Source organism: Pelophylax lessonae, assembly GCF_965119305.1.
Source record: "Pelophylax lessonae genome assembly, chromosome: 12".
Classification (NCBI taxonomy): domain Eukaryota; kingdom Metazoa; phylum Chordata; class Amphibia; order Anura; family Ranidae; genus Pelophylax; species Pelophylax lessonae.
Genome location: NC_138779.1, coordinates 198,054,726 through 198,078,400, shown reverse-complemented (window position 1 = coordinate 198,078,400; position 23,675 = coordinate 198,054,726). Strand labels below are relative to the sequence as shown.

The window sequence follows — 23,675 nt, the reverse complement described above, 5'->3', positions numbered from 1 at the left end:
ATATATATATATATATATATATATATATATATAGATATAAAATATTTGGGGGTTCTAAGTAATTTTCTAGCAAAAAATACAGATTTTAACTCGTAAGCTACAAGAGTCAGAAAAAGGCTTAGGCATGCAGGGGGTTAAACTGATCATTTAATTTGGCTTTAAAGAAAGAACACGTTTTGCAGAGGCACCCTAATGGTGCTAATAAGCTTTCAAATACATTTTAATTTTGCCACTTCTTCTTTCATTAAGACTTCAGAATCAGGTTTTAAAATTGAGTGCTTTTTGCTACACACAAAAGAGAGTTCCATGGAATGAATTTGCGCTGTGCTCTTGTTCCGGGTTACCATTTCCATGTTCAGCTCTTACTGGCTATAAATTGATGAGCTGTATATCGGTATTTCCCTTCGCAGCTACAATCAAAAATGTGTTTCTGGCCCACAACCCACACTATGAGATATCCTCTGAGAGTCTCAGAACTCCTCATACCATGTATATCCCTAAAAAATTGGGAGGAAATGGGAATTCTCTGGATAGACCAAGTCATTCTTGACAAAGCCCCTAAACCGTTAGAATCTTTAATTACAGAATTCAACCTACCTAAAAATCTATTCTTCACATATCACCAAATTGCATCCTTCATTGCCAAGCACCCCATTCCCGAAATAAAACTACCTGAACTTATCTGGCAGTCAGTGGTGGCTGGTGCTCCGGGGGGGAGGGGCGTTAGATGGACCACACCATACCCCCCCCCCCGACCACATCAGCCCGCACACCATACCTTTCCCCCCCCCCGATCGCAGGCTCACTCTGCGTCTCCTCCTCCTTGGCCAATGGCATGGCTTGATTGGCCAGGAGGAGGATCTGTGTGACAATAGCAAATATTTATTCGCTATTGTCACACAACTGGGTGGGCTCAGGGCGCAGTGCTCTGCGCCCTGAGCCCACCCTTTTTTTGAAGCCTATTAGAGCCTCTGGCTCTAATCACATGCTTCCAAAAAAAAAAACCCCATTGGAATCCATGCTTCTGGCGCCCTGTATGTAGATTAGGGGGCCGGACGCATGAATGGAGGGGCGGCGCCCCCAATGGATGGGCTGCCACTGCCGTGGACCCAAAGACCAGTGAAGTTCCTCTCTTCCTCAAACCCCACACACAAAGCTATCTCCCTGTTTTACAAAACCCTACAAAACAAAACAGTCTTTACTAAATCATCACCCATGTTAAAATGGGAGGTAGATCTCCGCAATACTTTCTCTGACACCCAATGGAAAATGGCCATTCGCTGCAATTATTCCCTATCCCACTGCATTTCACATTGGGAGCAATCACAAAAACTTCTCTCCCGGAGGTATCTAACACCATATTAACCTTCCAAAATTTCCAAATCCCAATCGCACCTTTGTTGGAGAGAATGCGGCCAAACTGGGAACCTTCTCCCCATATTTTGGTCCTGTAAAAGCATCACCAGCTACTTGAAGAAAAACTTCTATATTATTTCTAAAGTCACAGGGATCCTGACGAAACCTGACCCTGCCTTAGCTATACTTCACATAGGAATGGAAAAATCCCCTCAACTCCTAAGAACAGTTGTCTTCTACTCACTGGTGGCTGCAAAAACGGTGATAGCTAGACACTGGAAGACCAACTTGGCACCTAACCCTTCTGAAACCATAAACTTGATTAATCTACAATTCTCGTATGAAAAAAATTTACTCTGATAAAACCTCTTCACGTAAGTTTTTTGATGCCACATGGAAACTTTGGATGGAAAGTCAATACCATAATAATTCCGTATGATATATTTTCAGATTCTTTATACAAGTTCTCAGTTTTGTAGAACGTCTTGATGTACTAACACATCTTTTGCTGTTTTATTTATGACATTCTTAAACCTTGCAACTTTTCTGATAATTTTAATTTCCTGTTGTAATATGTTAAAAACAATAAAGATTTAATGTTGAAAAAAAAAAAAGAAAATTTCCTATCAAATACTTACCGTAATTTTCCTTTCCTGATGGACTCCATGGCAGCATACGTACGGGTAGCTCCGCCTCCTCACTTACCCCATAGGACCCCACTCCAGTGCTTTAAGTGGGCCAGTACGCACCGGTACTCAGTACCGCCACTTCCAAATATGGCTCTTGAGCGTACCACCACCTCTCCGTGCACCTAAGCGTAACGGTACGCTCATTTTGGACATCTGCGCCCCCATCGCCCCCCCCTGAGAATATTTCCCACTCCAGAGCCAGACCAGTCACCACCAGTGAGTCCCCCTGCTCCGGAGTCCCAGCCCAGGCCAGCAGCGGCAGCAGAGCTGCCACGCTGCTGGCCTGTACTGCAGTGCACACGTTGCTATCGCCGCCCAGCGTCTAGCAACCAGTGAGGTCATCTGAGGAGGAGAGCGAGGCCCCAGCATATACTACGGAGCCTCCTTCCTCCTCTGCTGTGCGCCAAGTGGAGTGTTGGCTTCACCCACCTCCTACCTCCAGCTACTCCAGGCCAGAACAGCACAGTGAGTCCTGTGTGTCAGCCTCAGCCTAAAAACGTGAGTAGGAGCAGTTCTGGGGACCCTGATGTGGGATGGGATGGGATGGGGGGGCTCTGTGGGGACCCTGATGTGGGAAGGGATGGGGGGGCTCTGTGGAGATCCTAATGTGAGGAGGGGGGGTGCTCTGTGGGGACCCTGATGTGGGGTGGGGGCGCTCCGTGGGGACCCTGATGTGGGGGGGGCTCTCTGTGGGGACCCTGATGTGGGGGGGGGCTCTGTGGGGACCCTGATGTGGGGAGGCTTTGTGGGGACCCTGATGTGAGGTGGGGGCGCCCTGTGCGGGCCCTGATGTGAGGGGGGGGCTCTGTGGGGACCCTGATGTGAGGGGGGGCTCTGTGGGGACCCTGATGTACGGGGGGCTCTGTGGGGACCCTGATGTGGGGGGGCTCTGTGGGGACCCTAATGTGAGGTGGGGGGCGCTCTGTGGGGGCCCTGATATAAAAAAAATGTATAGGCTATAAAAGAGTAACGGCACCTCTTTTGGGCCACTTAAAGCACTGCCCCACTCCCATAAATCTTTTCTCCGAGTCAGGAGCCATGTTCCATGACTAGACTACTCTAGGAGATGGGAGGGAACTCCAGCTCCATGAAGTCCACCAGGAAAGGAAAATTACGGTAAGTATTTGATAGGAAATTTTAAGTTTTCCTGACAGACTCCATGGCAGCCTACATACGGGAAATACCTAGCCATACACTCCCGGATGGGCACTTCTGGTCAAACAGAAAAATGGTTTAATTTGCACCATCAACTGACAGAATTCTTAAACCAAAATTAACAGAGGACAAAGAAGCTGGTTAGACACAATAATGAGCCATAAAGGTATTGATCGAGGACCATGAAGCCGCTTTGCAGATAACTTCAGGCGCGAAATGCCGGGAGGCCGCCCATGATGTACAGATCCCTCTGGTGGAATGCGCAGTCACCGGGTAAGTATTGAAACTGTAGGAGGAGGACAAAAAAGGAACACGGTCCTGACTCGGAGCAAAGATTTATGGGAGTGGGGTCCAATGGGGTAGGAGAGGAGGCGGAGCTACACGTACGTATGCTGCCATGGAGTCTGTCAGGAAAAATAAAGAAAAGGTAATTCCTCGCGCTTATGGTAAATTAATGTGCATAAAATTGAAATAAGTATAAATACTACGGAAGACGCCTGATTGGATGGCGAAACGCATCTAGCGATTGGCTGAGCGTACCGGATCTAGAACGACGTCAAGAGCAGCGAACCACCGCGCCGCACTTTGTATATGTGATTTCTACCTAGTGTAAGTAGGTTTCTTTTAATAATAAAATCTATATCTGAACTTACTTCACTATGGATGGCAATTTATCTTTATGAGGATACCTTGGACATAAGGATGGCCACCTATAAGGATCTCTCCTAGTGACCGGATAATATGTGGTGTTCCAAGGAGCTGTAACAACAGAAAAGGATCTATTTTCTGCCAGATTACTAGAGTTTTGTGGTAAGTAGGGAACCACAGGGGGAGCACCAGGCACTTTATTATAGCAAGTGGAGCACAGACGCACTTTCCTTATTTGGCACTGAATGGACATTATATTTTATATTTATTGTTATATTGTTGCACTGAATGGACACTATTTACTGTATATTGAGTTATTGGACATTTTTCTGCACTCACTATATCGTTTTGATTATTCCATTGCACGTATTTAAAAGAAGTGTTTGATTGATAGAATGTATTGCATTGGCATTAGATTTGCACTTTTGCTTATTTGTGCATTTATAGTTTGGATATCAGTAGCAGCGCTGAACAGGGCCGGTGCTAGACTATTTTACGCCCTAGGCAAGACCAGCTACTTGCGCCCCCCCCTCCCCCCTCCAAAAAAAATAAAAAGGGTAGGGGTTAAAAACTCCTCTATGTCCAACCCAGTGACCCTGATCTGATGGTTCCTCCATGTTATGCTGTTGTACCCAGTGACCCCCATATTCCTCCATGTCACACCTGGGGAACCTGATGTCATTCTATGTCACACCCAGGGACCCTGATGTTTTTCCATGTCACATTCTGGGACCCCAATATTCCTCCATGTCTTGCTGTCATACCCACTGACCCTGATGTTCCTCCATGTCACACCCAAGGAACCCAGTGTTCCTATATGTCATGCTGTCATACCTAGTGACCCCAATGTTCCTATATGTCACACCAGGGGTCCCTGATGTTCCTCCATGTCATACCCGGAGAGACCCTGATGTTTTTCCATGTCACACCTGGGGGACCCTGATGTTCCTCCATATCACACCTGGGGACCTCAATCCACCATAGCACACCCAGGAACCCCAATTCCTCATGGCACACCTGGTAACCCCGAATCCCTGTTACACCCAGTGACCCCTATCCCCCATGTCACACCTGGTGACTCCGATTCCCCATGACACACCTGGTGACCCCGATTCCCTTTCACACCAGGGATCCTCCATGTCACACCCAGGGACCGCGATCCCCTATTCTGGGGACGCTCACTGAGCGGTATGAAGAGAGTGGCCCGTGCTCTGTCCTCCTTCACTGTGATTCCTTTTCCTAGGACACTCCTCTCCTGGACCACAGTGCTCACCACAGCTCCAGCCGAAGAGGATCATCATGCAGGCAGCACTCCGGTGGGCTCCCTTCCTGCCTCTTGGGGTCCCCCCAAGTAGTTCCGCCACTGCCCCAGACACCTAGCATCTTCCTCTGACCCTTCTTCCTCCCCCACTGCTGCCCCTCCCCTCAGCTCACAGGGATCATTAATAAAGGAGAGTGCTGACTCGTGGCTGCGCCCCTAGGTGACAATGCGCCCTAGGCAGCTGCCTAGTTTGCTTAGTGGAAGCACCGGCCCTGGCGCTGAACCATTTTGCTTATGTCAGGAAAAATGTGTTTCTGTACTACAAAATTTGAATACATTTTCTATGAGTAAAATGTAGCATGTTTTTGATTCTCCTGCTCCATCCAGATACATTATGATACTATATAATAAGACTGACATACCAGAGAAGGCCATAGGCTGGCTGGTTTTGATCAAAGCAACATCAAAGTCATTGGTTTCGGGGTTGTAGAATCCATTGTAGTAGATGCTGCGGATGGAGACAGATGTTGAAGGGTTGAGAGATGTAGAGCCGACGTGAACCTTCCATCGATCCACGGTAAGGAAGTTAGACCTGCGATATGGAAAACAGTCAGGCCTAGAATGGAGAGTACTCAAAGCATAAAAATACAGCAGGAGCACCCAGCCAAATGGGTAAAGAATCCAAAAGTGCTTTAATGGTTCTTTAACATCATTACATAAAACAGCCAATGTGTTTCAGTGTCAGTATTCATTTTTCCAGCATCTATTGGTTAAATGGTTTGCACTGCATTGTCATTTGTAGTTGATTTCATTTTGGTCTCCATCATTGTGGCTGGAAACATCTGCCAGAAAAAACAGCTCCATCTTATTTAATAGACAGCATTTAATATGTCTATCAAGGTGCTTGGAAAAATAGAATTTGGAAGTGAACAATCAGTATATCCTTTGGCAACAAAGTCAGCTGTATTCAGAGAACATAACAGAACATGTCATTATACACTATATTGTCAAAAGTATTGGGACACTTACCTTTACACGCAAATGAACCTTAATGGCATAACAGTCTTATGGCGCTTTTCCACTGCATAGTACGGATCGGTTTGGCGCTTTTCCACTGCATGCTCCCGCATGGTACGGGTTAGAACGGTTCGGTGCGGTTTGGTGCAGCGGCGCTTTTCCACTACATGGTACGGCATCGGTACGGCTCGCTTAAACAGTACCACCTCGGTTGGGGTTCCAAGCAGGCCGTACTGATACCATATCCCACAATCCTTTGCATGCAGCATTGTTTGTCACTACTAGCCACTGATTGGTCAGAGAATCGCTGTAATTCCACCCACTTACTACTAAGTACTACAACAGTGGACCCGTGTAGAGCCTATACAGTGCTGAAAGGTGCCGACTCGTACCACGCAGTGGAAAAGCAAACTGAGCCAAGCTGGGCCAAGCAGTGCCGAGTGGAGCCGAGCTGGTACTTGCAGGGGAAAAGTGCCTTTAGTCTGTAGGGTTCAATATTGAGTTGGCCCACCCTTTGCCGCTATAACAGCTTCAACTCTTCTGGGAAGGTTGTCCACAAGGTTTAGAGCATGGGTGTCCAACCTTTTGGCTTCTCTGGGCCACATTGAGTATAGAGAAATTTTCTCGGGCCGCATATAAAGTAATAAAATTCCGCCGCACCCTTCCCGCGCCACCGCACCCCCCGCACTAATTTAACACAACTAGAGGATGATCACATGAAATGGAATCAGTATACAGAGGTTTACTTCTTCTGAGAGATAATAAAGGAACACGCAAACCACCATGATCACTTCAGTGATTTGAAGTGGTCATGGTGGTAGGAGTCAGAAACACTGCACATGCTCCCCTCCCCTCTGAGGCAGCCTCTGCCTACCTTTAGTTGTAAGCTGCTGTGGCTGTGCCCCCGACCCTACTTCCATTCTCCCCAGCAAAAAAAAAATGTCAGGGGGCAGTGGGCCGCATTGCCTGCAGTACTGGGCCGCAGGTTGGACATGCCTGGATTAGAGTGTGCACTGGTCCAAATCATTTAGTGGAGGGGGGATTATGGTGTGGGGTGTTTTTCCAGGGATTGAGCTTGGCCCCTTAGTTCCAGTGAAGGGAACTCTTAAGGCGTCCGCATACCAAGACATTTTGGACAATTTCATGCTCCCAACATTGTGGGAACAGTTTAGGGAAGGCCCCTTCCTGTTCCTGTTGGCTCGCAGTCTCCGCTCTAATTCATCCCAAAGGTATTCTATTGGGTTGAGGTCAGAACTCTGTGCAGGCCAGTCAGGTTCCTCCACCACAAACTCGCTCATCCATGTCTTTATGGACCTTGCTTTGTGCACTGGTGTGCAGTCATGTTGGAACAGGAAGGGGCCATCCCCAAACTGTTCCCACAAAGTTGGGAACATGAAATTGTCCAAATGTCTTGGTATGCTGACGCCCTAAGAGTTCCCTTCACTGGAACTAAGGGGCCAAGCACAACCCCTGAAAAACATCCCCACACCATAATCCCCCCTCCACCAAATGATTTGGACCAGTGCACAAAGCAAGGTCCATAAAGACATGGATGAGCGAGTTTGGGGTGGAGGAACTTGACTGGTCCTGACCTCAACCCAATAGAACACCTTTGGGATGAATTAGAGCGGAGACTGGGAGCCAGGCCATCTCATCCAACATCAGTGCCTGACCTCCCAAATGCGCTTCTGGAATAATGGTCAAACATTCCCATAGACCAGCTATGTCCAAACTATGGCCCTCCAGCTGTTCAGGAACCTCAATTTCCATCATGCCTAGTTATGTCTGTGAATATCAGAGATTTGCAATGCCTCATGGGAATTGTAGTTCCTTAACAGTTGGAGGGCCATAGTTTGGGCACCCCTGCCATAGACACACTCCTAAACCTTGTGGACAGCCTTCCCAGAAGAGTTGAAGCTTTTATAGCTGCAAAAGGTGGGCCAACTCAATATTGAACCCTACGGACTAAGACTGGTATGCCATTAAAGTTCATGTGCGTGTAAAGGCAGGCGTCCCAATATTTTTGACAATATAGTGTGTATACTGGGAGAATACCTATGAGAGACCAGAAAGAAGTTTAAAGCCATGATTGACGCCTACACCTCATGTACTGATGTCTTCTGCAGTGCACCAGTCTATAAAGTAATACTACTGAGCGATAGTTTTACAACTCTATTATTACATACTGCGAGACCACATCATTGTGAACTGCTAGAAAAAGACTCACAGGACAAAGCAGTGAGCCGCACTCATCACCCACTGCGCTGAAATGATGGATCCTCCGCAAACATGGCGTCCATCCCAACGCAGGCTGGCTACCCATGGCCAACGTCCCCAGGCTGATGGAGATCCTCCAATGATACGCTGACTCTCTGAAGCTGACCGCCCGCAATCTGCGACAAATGGAAAATAGGCAGACAAATGGCTTCAAACAGAGCACCACTTCTTGTTAAATAAAAAAAAAAATTTACATTTTCTTTTTACAACATTTAGATATTTTAAAAAGAACACACAAGTGCAATAAAGCCATTCTTCAGTCTCTAGAAAAAAAAATTAAAAGTCAGCAACTACACGTACTGTAGCTGCTGACTTTTAGTATAAGGACACTTACCTGTGCAGGGATCCCGCGCCGTGCTCACCCTAGCCAGTTCTTCACTGGTCTTTGGGTCCACGGCAGTGGCGGCCCATCCATTGGGGGCGCAGGGGCGCCGCCCCCTCATCCATGCGTCTGGCCCCCTAATCTACATGCAGGGCGCCGGACACATGGATTCCAATGGGGTTTTGTTTTTATTTTTGAAGCACGTGATTAGAGCCAGAGGCTCTAATAGGCTTCAAAAAAGGGTGGGCTCGGGGCGCAGAGCACTGCGCCCTGAGCCCACCCAGTTGTGTGACAATAGCGAATGACTATTCACTATTGCCACACTGATTCTCCTCCTGGCCAATCAGGAAGCCGGTCCTGAGAGAATTTCCCGATTGGCCAAAAAAGGAGAAGCCATGCTAATGGCCAAGAAGGAGGAGGGAAGCCCGACCCACGGAGGAGACTGCTGCCTGCCCTCCACATGTCAGTCCAGGGTGAGTGAGCCGACGATCAGGGGGGGGGGGTATGGTGTGCGGGCTGGAGCTGGTGTGGTCCGGGGGGTATATTGGGGCCCATCTGATGCCCCCCCCCCCGGCCCATGGAGCACCAGCCAACACTGGTCCACGGCAGTGCTGGGACAAGGTCACCTAGAGCCCAGGGCAAACATGTCAAACTGCAGCCCCCCACCCCCCCCTAGATGTATTTGCATTATGTGCCAGCATGTGAGTACCAATATGCAAGCTTACCCCCTAAACATAAATTCCCCCTCCTCTCATAAATCAGCCCCACCCTGCTACAATCCCCCCTCCCAGCACAAATCTTTGTCCTCTCATCCCCACCGAGCACAAATTGCCCCCCTAATTCCCCATCCTAGCACAAATCTCCCCAAAAATAATTTCTCCCCCTAGCACAAATCCCTTCAATCATCCCTACCAGCACAATTCTCTCCCCCTCCCCCCCCCACCCTCTACCATATCACCTCTTCTAGCATAAATCAAGCCAATTCCCCCCTCCTAGCACAAATCCTTTTCTCCCATTCCCCTTCCCAACACAAATCCCTCTAAATCACCATTCCCAGACCCCCCCCCCCCCCATTTTCTCTTCTAAGACAATTCTTATCCCCTCCTGCCCATCAAATTAAATCCCCCCTCCCAACACAAATCCCCTCCCCTCCGCCTCACATGATACCACAGTGCCCAGGGCCACCACCCCTCTTGCCCCCCCTGTCCTGGCCCTGGTCCCCAGCACCAGCATGTTTAGTCTGGTAAATCGGTTTGTGGCTCCTTGTAGCTTCACAGCCAGTTTCCCATTGCATACCAGAGTCATGCTGCGCTTTGCGGATGGTCCCACAGCCTCTTTGGGACCTGTGATGTGTCCCAGAAGCTCGCGGATCGGGACTTCCAGCGGAATCACCTACGCAATTAAGGTGGCGTAGATATCTGCCAAAACTAGGGCCCCCCCCACAAAAAAAAAAAAATAATATACCTTTAATATTGTTAGAGGAGGGGGAAGGAATTCTTGAAAGCTAAACTTCCCCTTTAGGGTGAAAGTCCACTATTAAGGGGTTTTAAACCCAAAACCAAAAATGTTTTATATTGCAGTTTATCAATCATTAGATGTAGGGACTGCATTCGTTTTCATTTCTTTGCCTTTTTTCCCCTAGTGATCTGCCCAGTAACACACCTACTGTATTAGTGAGACACCACTCTGGATGAATGAGCACAGAAGGCACAGCAGACAGTGGCATTGTCAGTCTGGGGGTATTGGTAAATGTATTAACAGATTTATAAACAGTTAAAAGCAAATAGTTTTTTTTTTTTTTCCTTTTGGGATAAAGTTTTTACAAGAATAAAAACAAATCTGATCATTTTAATCACCCCTGCCATGTAAACTGATACATTCTGCTGGAAACTGAAGAGCTTGTTCTTTTGACATACAACAGACTTGTTGGATCACCAGATGAAAATGGTAAAAAGAACGCCTAAAAAGAAAACGAGTAAAAGTATTGGTAAGCTGCAATATAATAAAAAGTTTATTTTCAGGTTTAATACTGTTTTAAGTGTCTTTTTTTTATTTGTATTATCTTCCTGGAGTTCAGCTTTTGTATCATTGTTCAGAAAGAGTAGGATATCTGGCACCATCTTCTGGTCATCGACTATATTGCAGTCGTTAAAAACTTCTACTGTTTGCTCCCAGCTTGCCTGTGGCAGTGATCAGTGTCTTACCTGTGCACTGCAGTGACACCCCCTCCTGAGCTGGGCACGTTTCACTGCAAAAAAAACACAAAAGGACACAAGATTTCAATATACACTATATTACCAAAAGTATTGGGACGCCTGCCTTTACACACACATGAACTTTAATGGCATCCCAGTCTTAGTCCGTAGGGTTCAATATTGAGTTGGCCCACCCTTTGCAGCTATAACAGCTTCAACTCTTCTGGGAAGGATGGCCACAAGGTTTAGGAGTGTGTCTATGGGAATGTTTGACCATTCTTCCAGAAGCGCATTTGTGAGGTCAGGCACTGATGTTGGATGAGAAGGCCTGGCTCTAAGTCTCCACTCTAATTCATCCCAAAGGTGATCTATCGGGTTGAAGTCAGGTCAGTCAAGTTCCTCCACCACAAACTTGCTCATCCATGTCTTTATGGTCCTTGCTTTGTGCAATGGTCCAAATCATTTGGTGGAGGGGGGATCATGGTGTGGGGTTGTTTTTCAGGGGTTGGGCTTGGCCCCTTAGTTCCAGTGAAGGGAACTCTTTTTTGGACAATTTCATGCTCCCAACTTTGTGGGAACAGTTTAGGGATGGCCCCTTCCTGGTCCAACATGACTGCACCCCAGTGCACAAAGCAAGGTCCATAAAGACATGGATGAGTGGGTTTGGTGTGGAGGAATTTGAGACCAATTAGAACAAAGAATGCAGCACCTTGAAAATACTCCACATCTGAAATCTGATTGGCCACTATGATTCAGTTGATTGTATTGCTTACATTTCACTGTATTAACCACTTAAGCCCCGGAAGATTTTACCCCCTTCCTGACCAGGGCCTATTTTGCGATTCGGCACTGCGTGACTTTAACGGACAATTGCGCAGTCGTGCGACGCTGTACCCAAACAAATTTGACGTCCTTTTTTTCCCACAAACAGAGCTTTCTTTTGGTGGTATTTGATCACCTGTGCGATTTTTTGATCATGCGCTATAAACAAAAAAAAAGCGTCAATTTTGCAAAAATAACAATATTTTTCCCATTTTTTTATATGAAATTCCCCCCAAAAAAATGTAAAAATCAAAATTTTTTAACATTTTCGGCCAATTTGTTTTATGCTACCTATGTTTGGTAAAAAAAAATTGCAAAAAGCGTATTTTGATTGGTTTGCACAAAAATTATCGCGTTTTTGTTGTTTTTTTTTAACGCGTAATGGCGGCGATCTGCGATTTTTTTGCGGGACTGCGACATTGCGGCGGACAGATCGGACCCTTGACTGACATTTTTGACACTTTTGGGGTTACCAGTGACATTACTGCAGTAATCAGTGCTATACATATGAACTGTTACTGTAAAAATGACACTGGCAGTGAAGGGGTTAACTTTTTTTGAGAGGGAGGGGTGGTGTGTGTCCCTAGGGGCGTGATTCTAACTGTGATTGGCTGTGGCTTGAGGTGTAGGAACAATGATCAACGGTCCTACATAGTAGAACCCTATGATCACTGTTCATACACAGGGGAGAATGACAGGCGGCTTGTTTACATTAGCCGCCTGCCTTTCTCCCTCTGCACCGACGATCGGCGAGTGACCGGCGGACATCGGGTCCGCCGGTCACACGCGCGGGGGGGTCCGTGACCGCGCGGGAGCGCGCATCCGGGGGTGCGTGCTCGCTCCCTAGACCCTCACAGGCTAGTGACGTAGATCTACGGATCGGCAAGTGGTTAATGGATCCAATCAAAGGGGATTTCAGTCAACTTTGTTGAAGCTTTTAACCACTTGACCTCCAGAAGATTTACCGCCCTCATGACCAGGCCATTTTTTGCGATACGGCACTGCTTTACAATAACTGACAATTGGGCGGTCATGCAACGCTGAAATTTAGTGGAAAGTTTAGTGGAAAGCATTGACACTAATACAGTAATCAGTGCTAAAAATATATATTGTCACTGTACTAATGACACTGGCTGGGAGTTGGTTAACCACTTCTGGACCAGAAGGTTTTCCCCCTTAATGACCAGACCATATTTTGCAATTTTGCACTGCGTTACTTTAACGGACAATTGTGAAGTCGTGCGACGCTGTACCCAACAAAAATGTATCTTTTTCCCACAAATAGAGCTTTCTTTTGGTGGTATTTGATCACCTGTGCGATTTTTATTTTTTGCACTATAAACGAAAAAATAAAAGCGACAATTCAGAAAAAAAAAAACAATATTTTTCACTTTCTGCTATATAACATTCCCCCCAAAAAAAACGTAAAATCAAAAATGTTTTAACATTTTAGGCCAATTTGTTTACTGGTACATATTTTTGGTAAACAATCATTGCAATAAGCGTATTTTGGTTTGCGCAAAAGTTATCGTGTCTACCAACTACGGGAAAGATTTATGTCATTTTTATTGTTAGTTTTTTTTTACTTGTAATGGCGGCGATCTTTAGCGGGACTGCAACATTGCGGCGGACAGATCGGACCCCTAACTGATATTTTTGACACTTTTGGGGGGGGGGGGGCCAGTGACATTACTACAGTAATCAGTGCTACAAATATACACTGTTACTGTAATAATGACACTGGCAAGGAAGGGGTTAACACAGTGGGTGATCAAGGGGTTAAAGGGGAGCCTAGAGGAGTGATTCTAACTGTGGGGGGGCGGGGCTTGTGAAATGATCACATGTGATCCTATATAGAAGGATCACATGGGCTCTGTGATCATTCCAGAGAGAAGAACGGTCAGCTGTGTTTACAACAGCTGCCCGTCCTCTCTCAGCGGGGAGCGATCGCGGGTGCCAGGCGGCAATCGGAGATGCTGGCCCCATGCATCGGAGTCCCTGCTGCAGAGTGGGGATGGGAGCGCGCCTCTGGGAGCGTATGCTCGCCCCCTAGCTGCAGGCGCGCAACCGACATACAGCTACGTCGGTTCGCTGAGGAGGGGCTGCCTGCCGCAGTAAATCTGCGGCGGGCGGTCATTAAGTGGTTAAACAGCTGACCATTCTTCTCTCTCAGCGGGGAAAGATCGCGGGTGTCAGGCGGCAATTGGAGCCGCCTGCCCCGTGCATCGGAGTCCCCGCTGCCGAGTGGGGGTGGGAGCGTGCCGGCGGCGCGCATTCGCCCCCTAGCTGCAGGCGCGCGACCGACGTATACCTACAGCGGTTTTTGCAGGAGGGCCGTCCTGCCGCAGTATAACTGCGGCGGTCGGTCGGGAAGCGGTTAGCTTTAGCCAAAAAACCTGGAAGCCTATTGGTTTCTCTGCAGAATTGTGACTCATTTTTCCCTCTCTAGCTTTAGTAAATCAACCCCTAACTGATGCTTTTGACAGTTTGTGGAAAGCAGTGACACTATTACAGTAGTCAGTGCTAAAAAATATGCACTGTCACTCTACTAATGACACTGGCTGGGAGTTGGTTAAATATCTAGGGCGATCAAAGAGTTAAATGTGTGCCAAGCCAGTGTTTATGTGTGCTGCTTTTACTAAGGGAAGTAATGGATTTTCCCCAATGGAAGGCTAGTAATAGCAATCAAACGGCTAGAAAGCCACTCCAATTGCTATTACAAGACAGCCGACCGCCACCTCTAAAAAAAACTATATCGGGGTGATACAGCTGCAGGCATCATCCCGGTGCAACCACTGAAAATCCAGTGATGTGCGGGCATGTCGCTGGATGGGAAGTGGGTAAAGTGGCCATCAGCACTCCTATTAGGACCTTTGTTCAACTTTTACAAACTGGGAATGAATGGTCGTTTTAAAGCTTTAAGAAAGCTCTGCAAATGATCTGTCATAGCTTGCAACTCACGCTGCTCTGAGAGCCGGTTCACACATATGCGATGACAGACATCGTAGCGCACTGCTCTGCAAATCACATGTGAATTCTGTGCGATGCAAATTTAGCCATACAGATTGTATGGCTGAATTTGCATCGTATTCGGACCAAACTCGCACAGGACCCTTTTTTGGGTCCGCACCAGAATCGGATCGTATGGGTTTTCACACCTATGCAATCCGATTCATGTCCGAACTGACAGTTGGCACTGTGATATGCGAACTGATCTGGGGGTGTCGTTAACTTTGTATTGACACCCCCAGCGATTCGCACATGGCAGTGTGAAATGCCTGTGAGTTATGTGCGATGCGGGAACCCGCAGTGGATTTGCAGGGTTCCCGCATTGCATATGTGTGAACCGGGACTGAAGCCTGTGTGTAACACAAAAATAATCAAGGAAAATAAATAAAATGCGTCCTCAAGACAGAGGGGGGGGGGGGGGGAGGGGAAAAAACAAAACAAAGCACAAATATGGCCATCACACCAGGAAATAAAGTGGAACTAAACACTCTCAATCAACATTAACTAGTCTTACACTATTAGCCTTAGTAAATAGATAGGAAGGCATATTATCCACTTGGCCTCTGGAAGATTTACCCCCCCCCCCTTCATGACCAGGCCATTTTTTGCTATATGGCACTGTGTTACTTTAACTGGCCATTGCGCGGTCATGCAACGCTGTATCCAAACTAAATTTACTTTCTGCTATAAAACATATCCAATATAAAAATGTAGAAAAAATCTAATTTCTTCTTAAATTTAGGCCAATATGTATTCTGCTATGTTTTTGGTAAAAAAAAAAAAAAAAAAAAAACTAATAAGCGTATATTGATTGGTTTACGTGACCATTATAGCATCTACAAACTATGGAATATACTGGAATTGTTAAATATTTTTTTGTACTAGTAATGGTAGGGATCAGTGACTTACGAGCTTTGGCTGTACTTCTTCTTTAATGATAACAATAAAGGCAGTAAAATAGATCCCCGGTAGCTAGCAACAATGAACGCCTCCAGCAACAATAGACGCCCAATAGCCAGCATCAATAGACCCTCCAGCAGCCAGCAACAATAGCAAGCATCAATAGACCCTCCAGCAGCCAGCATCAATAGACCCTCCAGCAACCAGCATCAATAGACCCTCCAGCAGCCAGCATCAATAGACCCTCCAGCAACCAGCAACAGTAGCCAGCATCAATAGACCCTCCAGCAGCCAGCATCAAAAGACCCTCCAGCAGCCAGCATCAATAGACCCTCCAGCAGCCAGCAACAATAGCCAGCATCAATAGACCCGCCAGCAGCCAGCAACAATAGCCAGCATCAATAGACCCTCCAGCAACCAGCATCAGTAGACCCTCCAGCAGCCAGCATCAATAGAACCTCCAGCAGCCAGCTTTGATAGACCCTCCAGCAGCCAGCTTCGATAGACCCTCCAGCAGCCAGCATCAATAGACCCTCCAGCAGCCAGCAACAATAGCCAGCATCAATAGATCCTCCAGCAGCCAGCAACAATAGCCAGCATCAATAGACCCTCCAGCAACCAGCATCAAAAGACCCTCCAGCAACCAGCATCAACAGACCCTCCAGCAGCCAGCTTCAATAGACCCTCCAGCAGCCAGCTTCGATAGACCCTCCAGCAGCCAGCTTCAATAGACCCTCCATCGCAAAAAATGGCCTGGTCATTAAGGGGGTAAAACCTTCTGGGGATGAAGTGGTTAATGTCTGGGGGGGGTTTCCTGGCCATGGACCCATATCACTTTATCACTGTGTTTCATCATGTTCCTGCTGAAAAAAGCCCTGCTTTTAACCACCCATTGATATGCCCCGAGTGAACGAGACCTTAGAAAGTGATGGGAAATCCAAAATGTAATGGTTGCCACTAGAACAGGGGAAGGAGGAAAATCCTGCCAATGGAGTGATGTGTTCCAGTGCCAACTGCCATTACTGGATTACCCATCACTTTGGGGATATTTCATGTCATGTCTTTGGGACAATAAGTGGAAAAAAAAAAAAAGGAGAGAAGAAAAATAAAAGCTGAGGGATGTTCCATCCCTTTCTTGTATTCAAAGTGAGAAGAATTTATACCAGAGGTTGAGAAATCTGGTCTAGAGGGTACAGACTGCCATCTAGTGTTCATGTATTGTCACCTACACAGGGCTCAGGAACGTCTCGAGGTTACTGGGAGATCCGGGAGTTTTGTTCACCACAGCAAATGACTCTAGGCAGGCAGGATCTGTCGAGTTCAGTGACACTGGAGAAGAAAATACTGTGTTGCTGTCACAGGGAAAGAAATAGAGAGACGGTTAGAACAGAACTATCACTGCCATAAGCAGGGCTGCTGATGGGGGGGGGGGGGGGGGGACCACCAGTCCTCCTGTAGGGGGCCCGGGCACACAGGGGGGCCCCAACAGCATGGGGAATCAGTGCGGTCGGGCAATTACAGAAGGAAGCCCTGTGCTCTCTGCAGCAGCTGAAAGCCAGTTTCTTCCCCTCCTGACAGCTTTCAGCTGCTGCAGGGAGAGACACTCGGGCATCGTTCTTGTAATTGCTTCTCCAACACTGATCCCTCTCCCTGTTCTGCCAGCTTCTGACCCCCCCCCCCCCCGTGTGCCGCCCCCCTTTCACTGTGCTGCCCCCCCTCCCGCAGCGACTGCAGGCTTCCCTGTCCTGTAAAAAAATAACAAATTGTAAAAAATAATAATAATTAAACATTGTAATAAATAATTAAAAAGAAAACTTTAAAACAAAATAATTGCAACATTTTTTAACATTTAAAAAAAAAAAATTATGCAAAAACAATTGTAAAAAACAATAAAAAAAGTGCTAATTTTAGTGTATTTTTAATGAAAATATTGTCTTGATATATTCGGGGGGGAGGGGGGGGGGCCTGCCAGGTAGGCTGTACAGGGCCCCGTGATTTCTATCAGCAGTCCTAGCCATAAGAACTGTATAGGGAAAGGGAGATCAGAGGACTCCCATTGCAACCTGTAAGCATAAGGCCTCCTTCACATGGGGTGTACTATACCATACCCCCGTGCAGGGGCATGTTTACCCGTATGGGGGTTCCATGCATCCCCCTGCAGGGAGTCCCACTGATATCAATTGGGTCGCAGACATCGTCGCTGTGGACAGTGTCAGTAGGGCAGTGGACGGTGTCAGTAGGGCAGTGGATGGTGTCAGTAGGGCAGTTGACGGTGTCAGTAGAGCAGTGGATGGTGTCAGTAGGGCAGTGGACGGTGTCAGTAGGGCAGTGAATGGTGTCAGTAAGGCAGTGGGCGGTGTCAGTAAGGCAGTGGGCGGTGTCAGTAGAGCAGTAGACGGTGTCAGTAGAGCAGTGGCTGGTGTCAGTAGAGCAGTGGATGGTGTCAGTAGGGCAGTGGATGGTGTCAGTAGAGCAGTAGACGGTGTCAGTAGAGCAGTGGACGGTGTCAGTAGAGCAGTGGACGGTGTCAGTAGGGCAGTGGATGGTGTCAGTAGAGCAGTGGACGGTGTCAGTAGAGCAGTGGACGGTGTCAGTAGGGCAATGGATGGTGTCAGTAGCACAGTGGACGGTGTCAGTAGAGCAGTGGACGGTGTCAGTAGGGCAGTGGATGGTGTCAGTAGCACAGTGGACGGTGTCAGTAGAGCAGTGGACGGTGTCAGTAGACCAGTGGATGGTGTCAGTAAGGCAGAGATTAGTGTCAGTAGGGCAGTGGATGGTGTCAGTAGAGCAGTGGGCAGTGTCAGTAGAGCAGTGGACGGTGTCAGTAGACCAGTGGACGTGTCAGTAGGGCAGTGGATGGTGTCAGTAGCACAGTGGACGGTGTCAGTAGAGCAGTGGACGGTGTCAGTAGACCAGTGGATGGTGTCAGTAAGGCAGAGATTAGTGTCAGTAGGGCAGTTGACGGTGTCAGTAGAGCAGTGGATGGTGTCAGTAGGGCAGTGGACGGTGTCAGTAGGGCAGTGAATGGTGTCAGTAAGGCAGTGGGCGGTGTCAGTAAGGCAGTGGGCGGTGTCAGTAGAGCAGTGGCTGGTGTCAGTAGAGCAGTGGATGGTGTCAGTAGGGCAGTGGATGGTGTCAGTAGAGCAGTAGACGGTGTCAGTAGAGCAGTGGACGGTGTCAGTAGAGCAGTGGATGGTGTCAGTAGGGCAGTGGATGGTGTCAGTAGAGCAGTGGACGGTGTCAGTAGAGCAGTGGACGGTGTCAGTAGGGCAATGGATGGTGTCAGTAGCACAGTGGACGGTGTCAGTAGAGCAGTGGACGGTGTCAGTAGGGCAGTGGATGGTGTCAGTAGCACAGTGGACGGTGTCAGTAGAGCAGTGGACGGTGTCAGTAGACCAGTGGATGGTGTCAGTAAGGCAGAGATTAGTGTCAGTAGGGCAGTGGATGGTGTCAGTAGAGCAGTGGACAGTGTCAGTAGAGCAGTGGACGGTGTCAGTAGACCAGTGGACGGTGTCAGTAGGGCAGTGGATGGTGTCAGTAGCACAGTGGACGGTGTCAGTAGAGCAGTGGACGGTGTCAGTAGACCAGTGGATGGTGTCAGTAAGGCAGAGATTAGTGTCAGTAGGGCAGTGGATGGTGTCAGTAGAGCAGTGGACGGTGTCAGTAGAGCAGTGGACGGTGTCAGTAGAGCAGTGGACGGTGTCAGTGGAGCAGTGGACGGTGTCAGTAAGGCAGAGATTAGTGTCAGTAGGGCAATGGATGGTGTCAGAAGTTTTTTTATTTGTATTATTATTATTTATTTACTTTTTATTTTATTATTTTTTTAAATTTTTTATTTTTTTTACAATGTTTTTTAGGAGCCCCGTTGGGGGCCTTGTTGAATTATCAGGGGTCAAAAAGACCCCTGATGTCTCACTTTTGAGACAGAGAAAGGGACTGGGGATTCTCCAGTCCTCTCTGCAACCTCTGCTGCACTGAACAGGCAATGAATAGGAAATGCTCTGTGCTGAGCGTCTTCTTGTTCATTCACACTGAGTGATCCCTCTGTGTGCCCACAGCAGCTGGCAGGAGAGGAGGGGGAAGAAAGGGACATAGGGGGCGTCTGAGCAGCAGGGGTAATATGCACTACAAATGGTGATTAGGGCACTGGCATCTGGCACACCCTGTGTGCACGCCTATGGCTGTAACCAATTATAGAGTGTGAGCTGGAGATTGGCTTTAATTCATTTTTGTATCCAAATCTCCTAATACTTTTTTCACACCCCTCCCCCCAACTGACATTGCTGCTATCTGCTGTGCCTCATTTTCTCATTCCTCCAGAGTCGTTTCTCACTAATAAAGGAGGTATATTATTGGCCAAATCACCAGGTGAAAGCAGAGGGGAAAACTGATGCAGCCATCACATCTAATGACTGGTAAGCTGCAATATATTACATTTTTGGTTTTGAGTTTAATACCGCTTTAGATTGAAAGACTGAACAGATGTTTAACCACTTGCCAACCAGTCACGTTGACTGTACTGCAGCAAAGTGGCTCGTTACCGTCCAGCGACGTAGATCTACGTCGCTGGACTCCTCCCCTTGTGGGCGGCGCGCGCACGCCGCCAGAGGCGCGCTCCCGCTGTATTCAGTCACAGCGGGAGTCGGGCCAGGGGAGGAGCAGCGGTGATCACCACCGCTCTTCCCCGATCGTCGGGGAATCGAGTGTGGAGATCCGCCCGCTTGTGTAAACAAAGCGTGCGGATCTCCTAAGTGACAGACAGTGACAGATTGCAGGATTCAGCATAGCTGAACATGCGATCTGTCCCTGTGTCACTCAGTCACCTCCCCCAACACACGTTAGTAAGCACCAGGCATACATTAACCCCTCCCTCTCCAATAAAATTAACCCCTTCCCTGCCAGTGTCATTTTTACAGTAACAGTGCATATGTATAGCACTGATTACTATAGTAATGTCACTGGTACCCCCAAAAGTGTCAAAAATGTCAGTCAAGGGTCCGATCTGTCCGCCGCAATGTCGCAGTCCCGCAAAAAAAAAAAAAAAAATTGCAGATCGCCGCCATTACTCGTTAAAAAAAAAAACACCAAAAATGACAGAAATCTTTCCCTTAGTTAGTAAACGCAATAACTTTTGCGCAAACCAATCAAAATACACTTATTGTGATTTTTTTAACCAAACATAGGTAGCAGAAAACAAATTGGCCAAAAATTTAAAAAAAAATTTGATTTTTACATTTTTTTGGGGGGGGGAATTTCATATAAAAAAATTTTAAAAATATTGTTATTTTTTCAAAATTTACGCTCTTTTTTTGTTTATAGCGCAAAAAGTAAAAATCGCACAGGTAATCAAATACCACCAAAAGAAAGCTCTGTTTGTGGGAAAAAAAGGACTTAAATTTCGTTTGGGTACAGCGTTGCACGACCACGCAATTGTCAGGTAAAGTCGCACAGTGCCGAATCGCAAAAAGTGGCCCAGACGTAAGAGAGCAAAATCCTCCGGTGGTAAAGTGGTTAATGAAAGATGAATGTGTGTATGGCCTGAGCTCTGTGTACCAATATGGGGCAAGTGGGCCAGTGCCTGGATCAGCAAGGTTAAAGGGGGCAGTACCAAAACCTCAGCTTTCCACAATATCCATGGGCACCATTCTTCTACAAGGCAAAGGAAAAAGGGATGCGGCTGCATGCAATTCCCCCACCGTGCGGAATGTATGGCAATTAAACCGTATACTTGGAAAATCTGGGACTTATTAGATTTTATAAATTCTTTGCTCTATCGAATAGTCCTGGGAGAAGGAAGTAGGAAGAATCACTAAATCCCATAGAAAATCTTATTTAACAGGAACATTGCATTCAGTTGGAGTATCAGACAGACAGACAGAGACGCATGGAGTACCTGTTGAAGCCCAGCTCTCTGCACACCGTCCAACCATCGGAGGTCTTCCAGCCCTGGTGACACACGGTGTAATAGCGGCCAGCATGAGCGTTGTACACTTGTAGCAGTGATTGTCCGGTCAGCAGCAGCACTGGATTCCTGTATTCTGACAACATAGCCAGAGACTGTCATATTTGTCTGCTGCTAGTTTAAAGTTTATGTCAATGCAGAACAATAAAAAGATAATTAAAAAAAAAAAAAAAAAACTAATAAAAATAATAATACTAATTTAAAAATTCGATATCTCTGTAACAGGGCCGGGACAAGGGATGGGCAGGAAGAACAGCTGCCTCGGCCTGAAGCTCATAAAAGTACATGAGCTTCTTTTTTTGGCGGATTACAAGTGTTTTTGGTCAGATGTCAATGCCTGCCTCCAAACAACTGCAAAAAAATGCCCGAAAAACACCTAAGAAAAAAAAAAAAAAGCCTGATAAACACCCGAAAAAACGCCTGAAAATGATATGCTCAGGTGTGAATGAAGCCTCAGTGTTCCCATTTTTTTGTAGGGGAGGGAAGGGATTTTTGCTGACACAAAATGCTCATACATTTGGGAACAGGGCGCCATTTGGCATCTTTGCCCTGGACGCTAGATGACCTTGTTCTGTAAAACAGGCACCTTTTCCCATGTTTTGTTACTTTACATACCCTGCAAGTACAGCAAAATACCCGGTGATCTGCCAGAAATGCACTCAGGTCCTAAGTCCTGTTAACACATGGCAATTTTGTGGACTGAGTGGTGTCAGCCCTGTCCATTGCCTTTTGATAAACTACTCAAATCCTCCCCCTATAAGGGTGCATTCACACCTGCAACTCCAATTATGCCTTGTTTCCACTGAGTGGTACGGTATGGTTCGGTTCAGTACGGTACGGTTCGGAACGGTACACCTTGCATTTCCACTGCCAATAGTACCCTTTCATGATAGGCGTGGTGTAGCAGGAAAGCTGTGATAGACGATTCTCTGTCAACCAATCAAAGTTCTGCAGAGTGTAGCTCCACCCTGTTGGTACAGTACTAATGTGTTTGGTACCCCAACGAAAGGGTCCCAAAAAAGTGGTATGGTACGGTTCGGAATTAGGGTACCATTCACAATGGAAACGGCAAAAATAGCGTACCGTACCGTACCGTACCGCTAAGTGGAAACGAGCCATTAGATGCGAGGACCCCAACGGGGGTAACACTTCCTGTGTTATCTCAAGGAACCTAATTAGCCTTCCTGGGAAAGGGAAGGGTCGTTTTCACACGGGCGGTGCGCCCGACAGAGTCCGTTTTGGTCAGCGGGGATCGAACCGCCGATCCCCACTGAGCAGGCGGATGACAGCTCCGTCTCTGCTTACTTTGCAGAGATGGAGCTGTCAGAGCCCCGCTCTCCTCTATGGGAGATCGGATGAAAACGGACCGCCTGTCTTATCCGATCCGATCCTCCAGACAGATGGAAAATAGGGTTTCCATCCGTCCAGATTTCACGGACAGGATCGGATCGGATAGTGGCGGGTGTTAAGCCCCGTACACACGTACCGATTGTCGGCCGTAAATATTCGGCCGACGACCGATCGGCCGATTGTAGGCTTGTTAGTATGATGCTTCCGACAGCCGACAGCGCATTTTCGGCCGAACAGAATCTGTCGTGCAGGCATTAAAATTTTTGTTGGCCAACACCAGAACGGCCGATTGTTTGCCAGTCAGTACAGAATTCGGCCCACAGACAGCAGATTAGCAAGACTGGGCATGCTCAGAAAAGAAAAAAGACAAGGAAAGTTAACCATCACATGACATCACTTCTGCAGTCGGCTGTTGTTGGCCGACAAAATTCGTGTGCAGTCTTTTGCAGTTTTCAACAGACACGACAGCCCTGGACAAAAGACGGCCGATTGTTCGGCCGACGATCGGTACGTGTGTACGGGGCTTAAGCGGAGATGTCTCAGCTGACATCCGCTGCTCCATAGGGCTGTATGGAGCATCCGATCAGGTCCACCTGAAAAACTGACAGACGGACCGGATTGGAAAGCCCGTGTGAAAGAGGCCTTAGGTTGTATTCACACCTGCTAATGCACCTGCACTCTAATTAGATGCGAGAACCCCAGCAGGGGGGTT

General features: G+C 47.4%; 1 protein-coding gene across 1 annotated transcript in view; it reads right to left on the bottom strand.

The window, feature by feature from the left end:
• The window catches only part of LOC309567677 (transmembrane protease serine 3-like), an 80,947-nt gene that overhangs the window by 30,877 nt on the left and 26,395 nt on the right, over nucleotides 1–23,675 (bottom strand). Inside the window, exons 6-10 of the mRNA XM_082273113.1 lie at nucleotides 21,545–21,689; nucleotides 16,881–17,003; nucleotides 10,930–10,973; nucleotides 8,354–8,519; nucleotides 5,532–5,701 (exon numbers count right to left, since the gene is read on the bottom strand). Coding sequence (XP_082129239.1) covers nucleotides 5,532–5,701; nucleotides 8,354–8,519; nucleotides 10,930–10,973; nucleotides 16,881–17,003; nucleotides 21,545–21,689 — 648 coding nt within the window. The remainder of the gene's footprint in view (nucleotides 1–5,531; nucleotides 5,702–8,353; nucleotides 8,520–10,929; nucleotides 10,974–16,880; nucleotides 17,004–21,544; nucleotides 21,690–23,675) is intronic.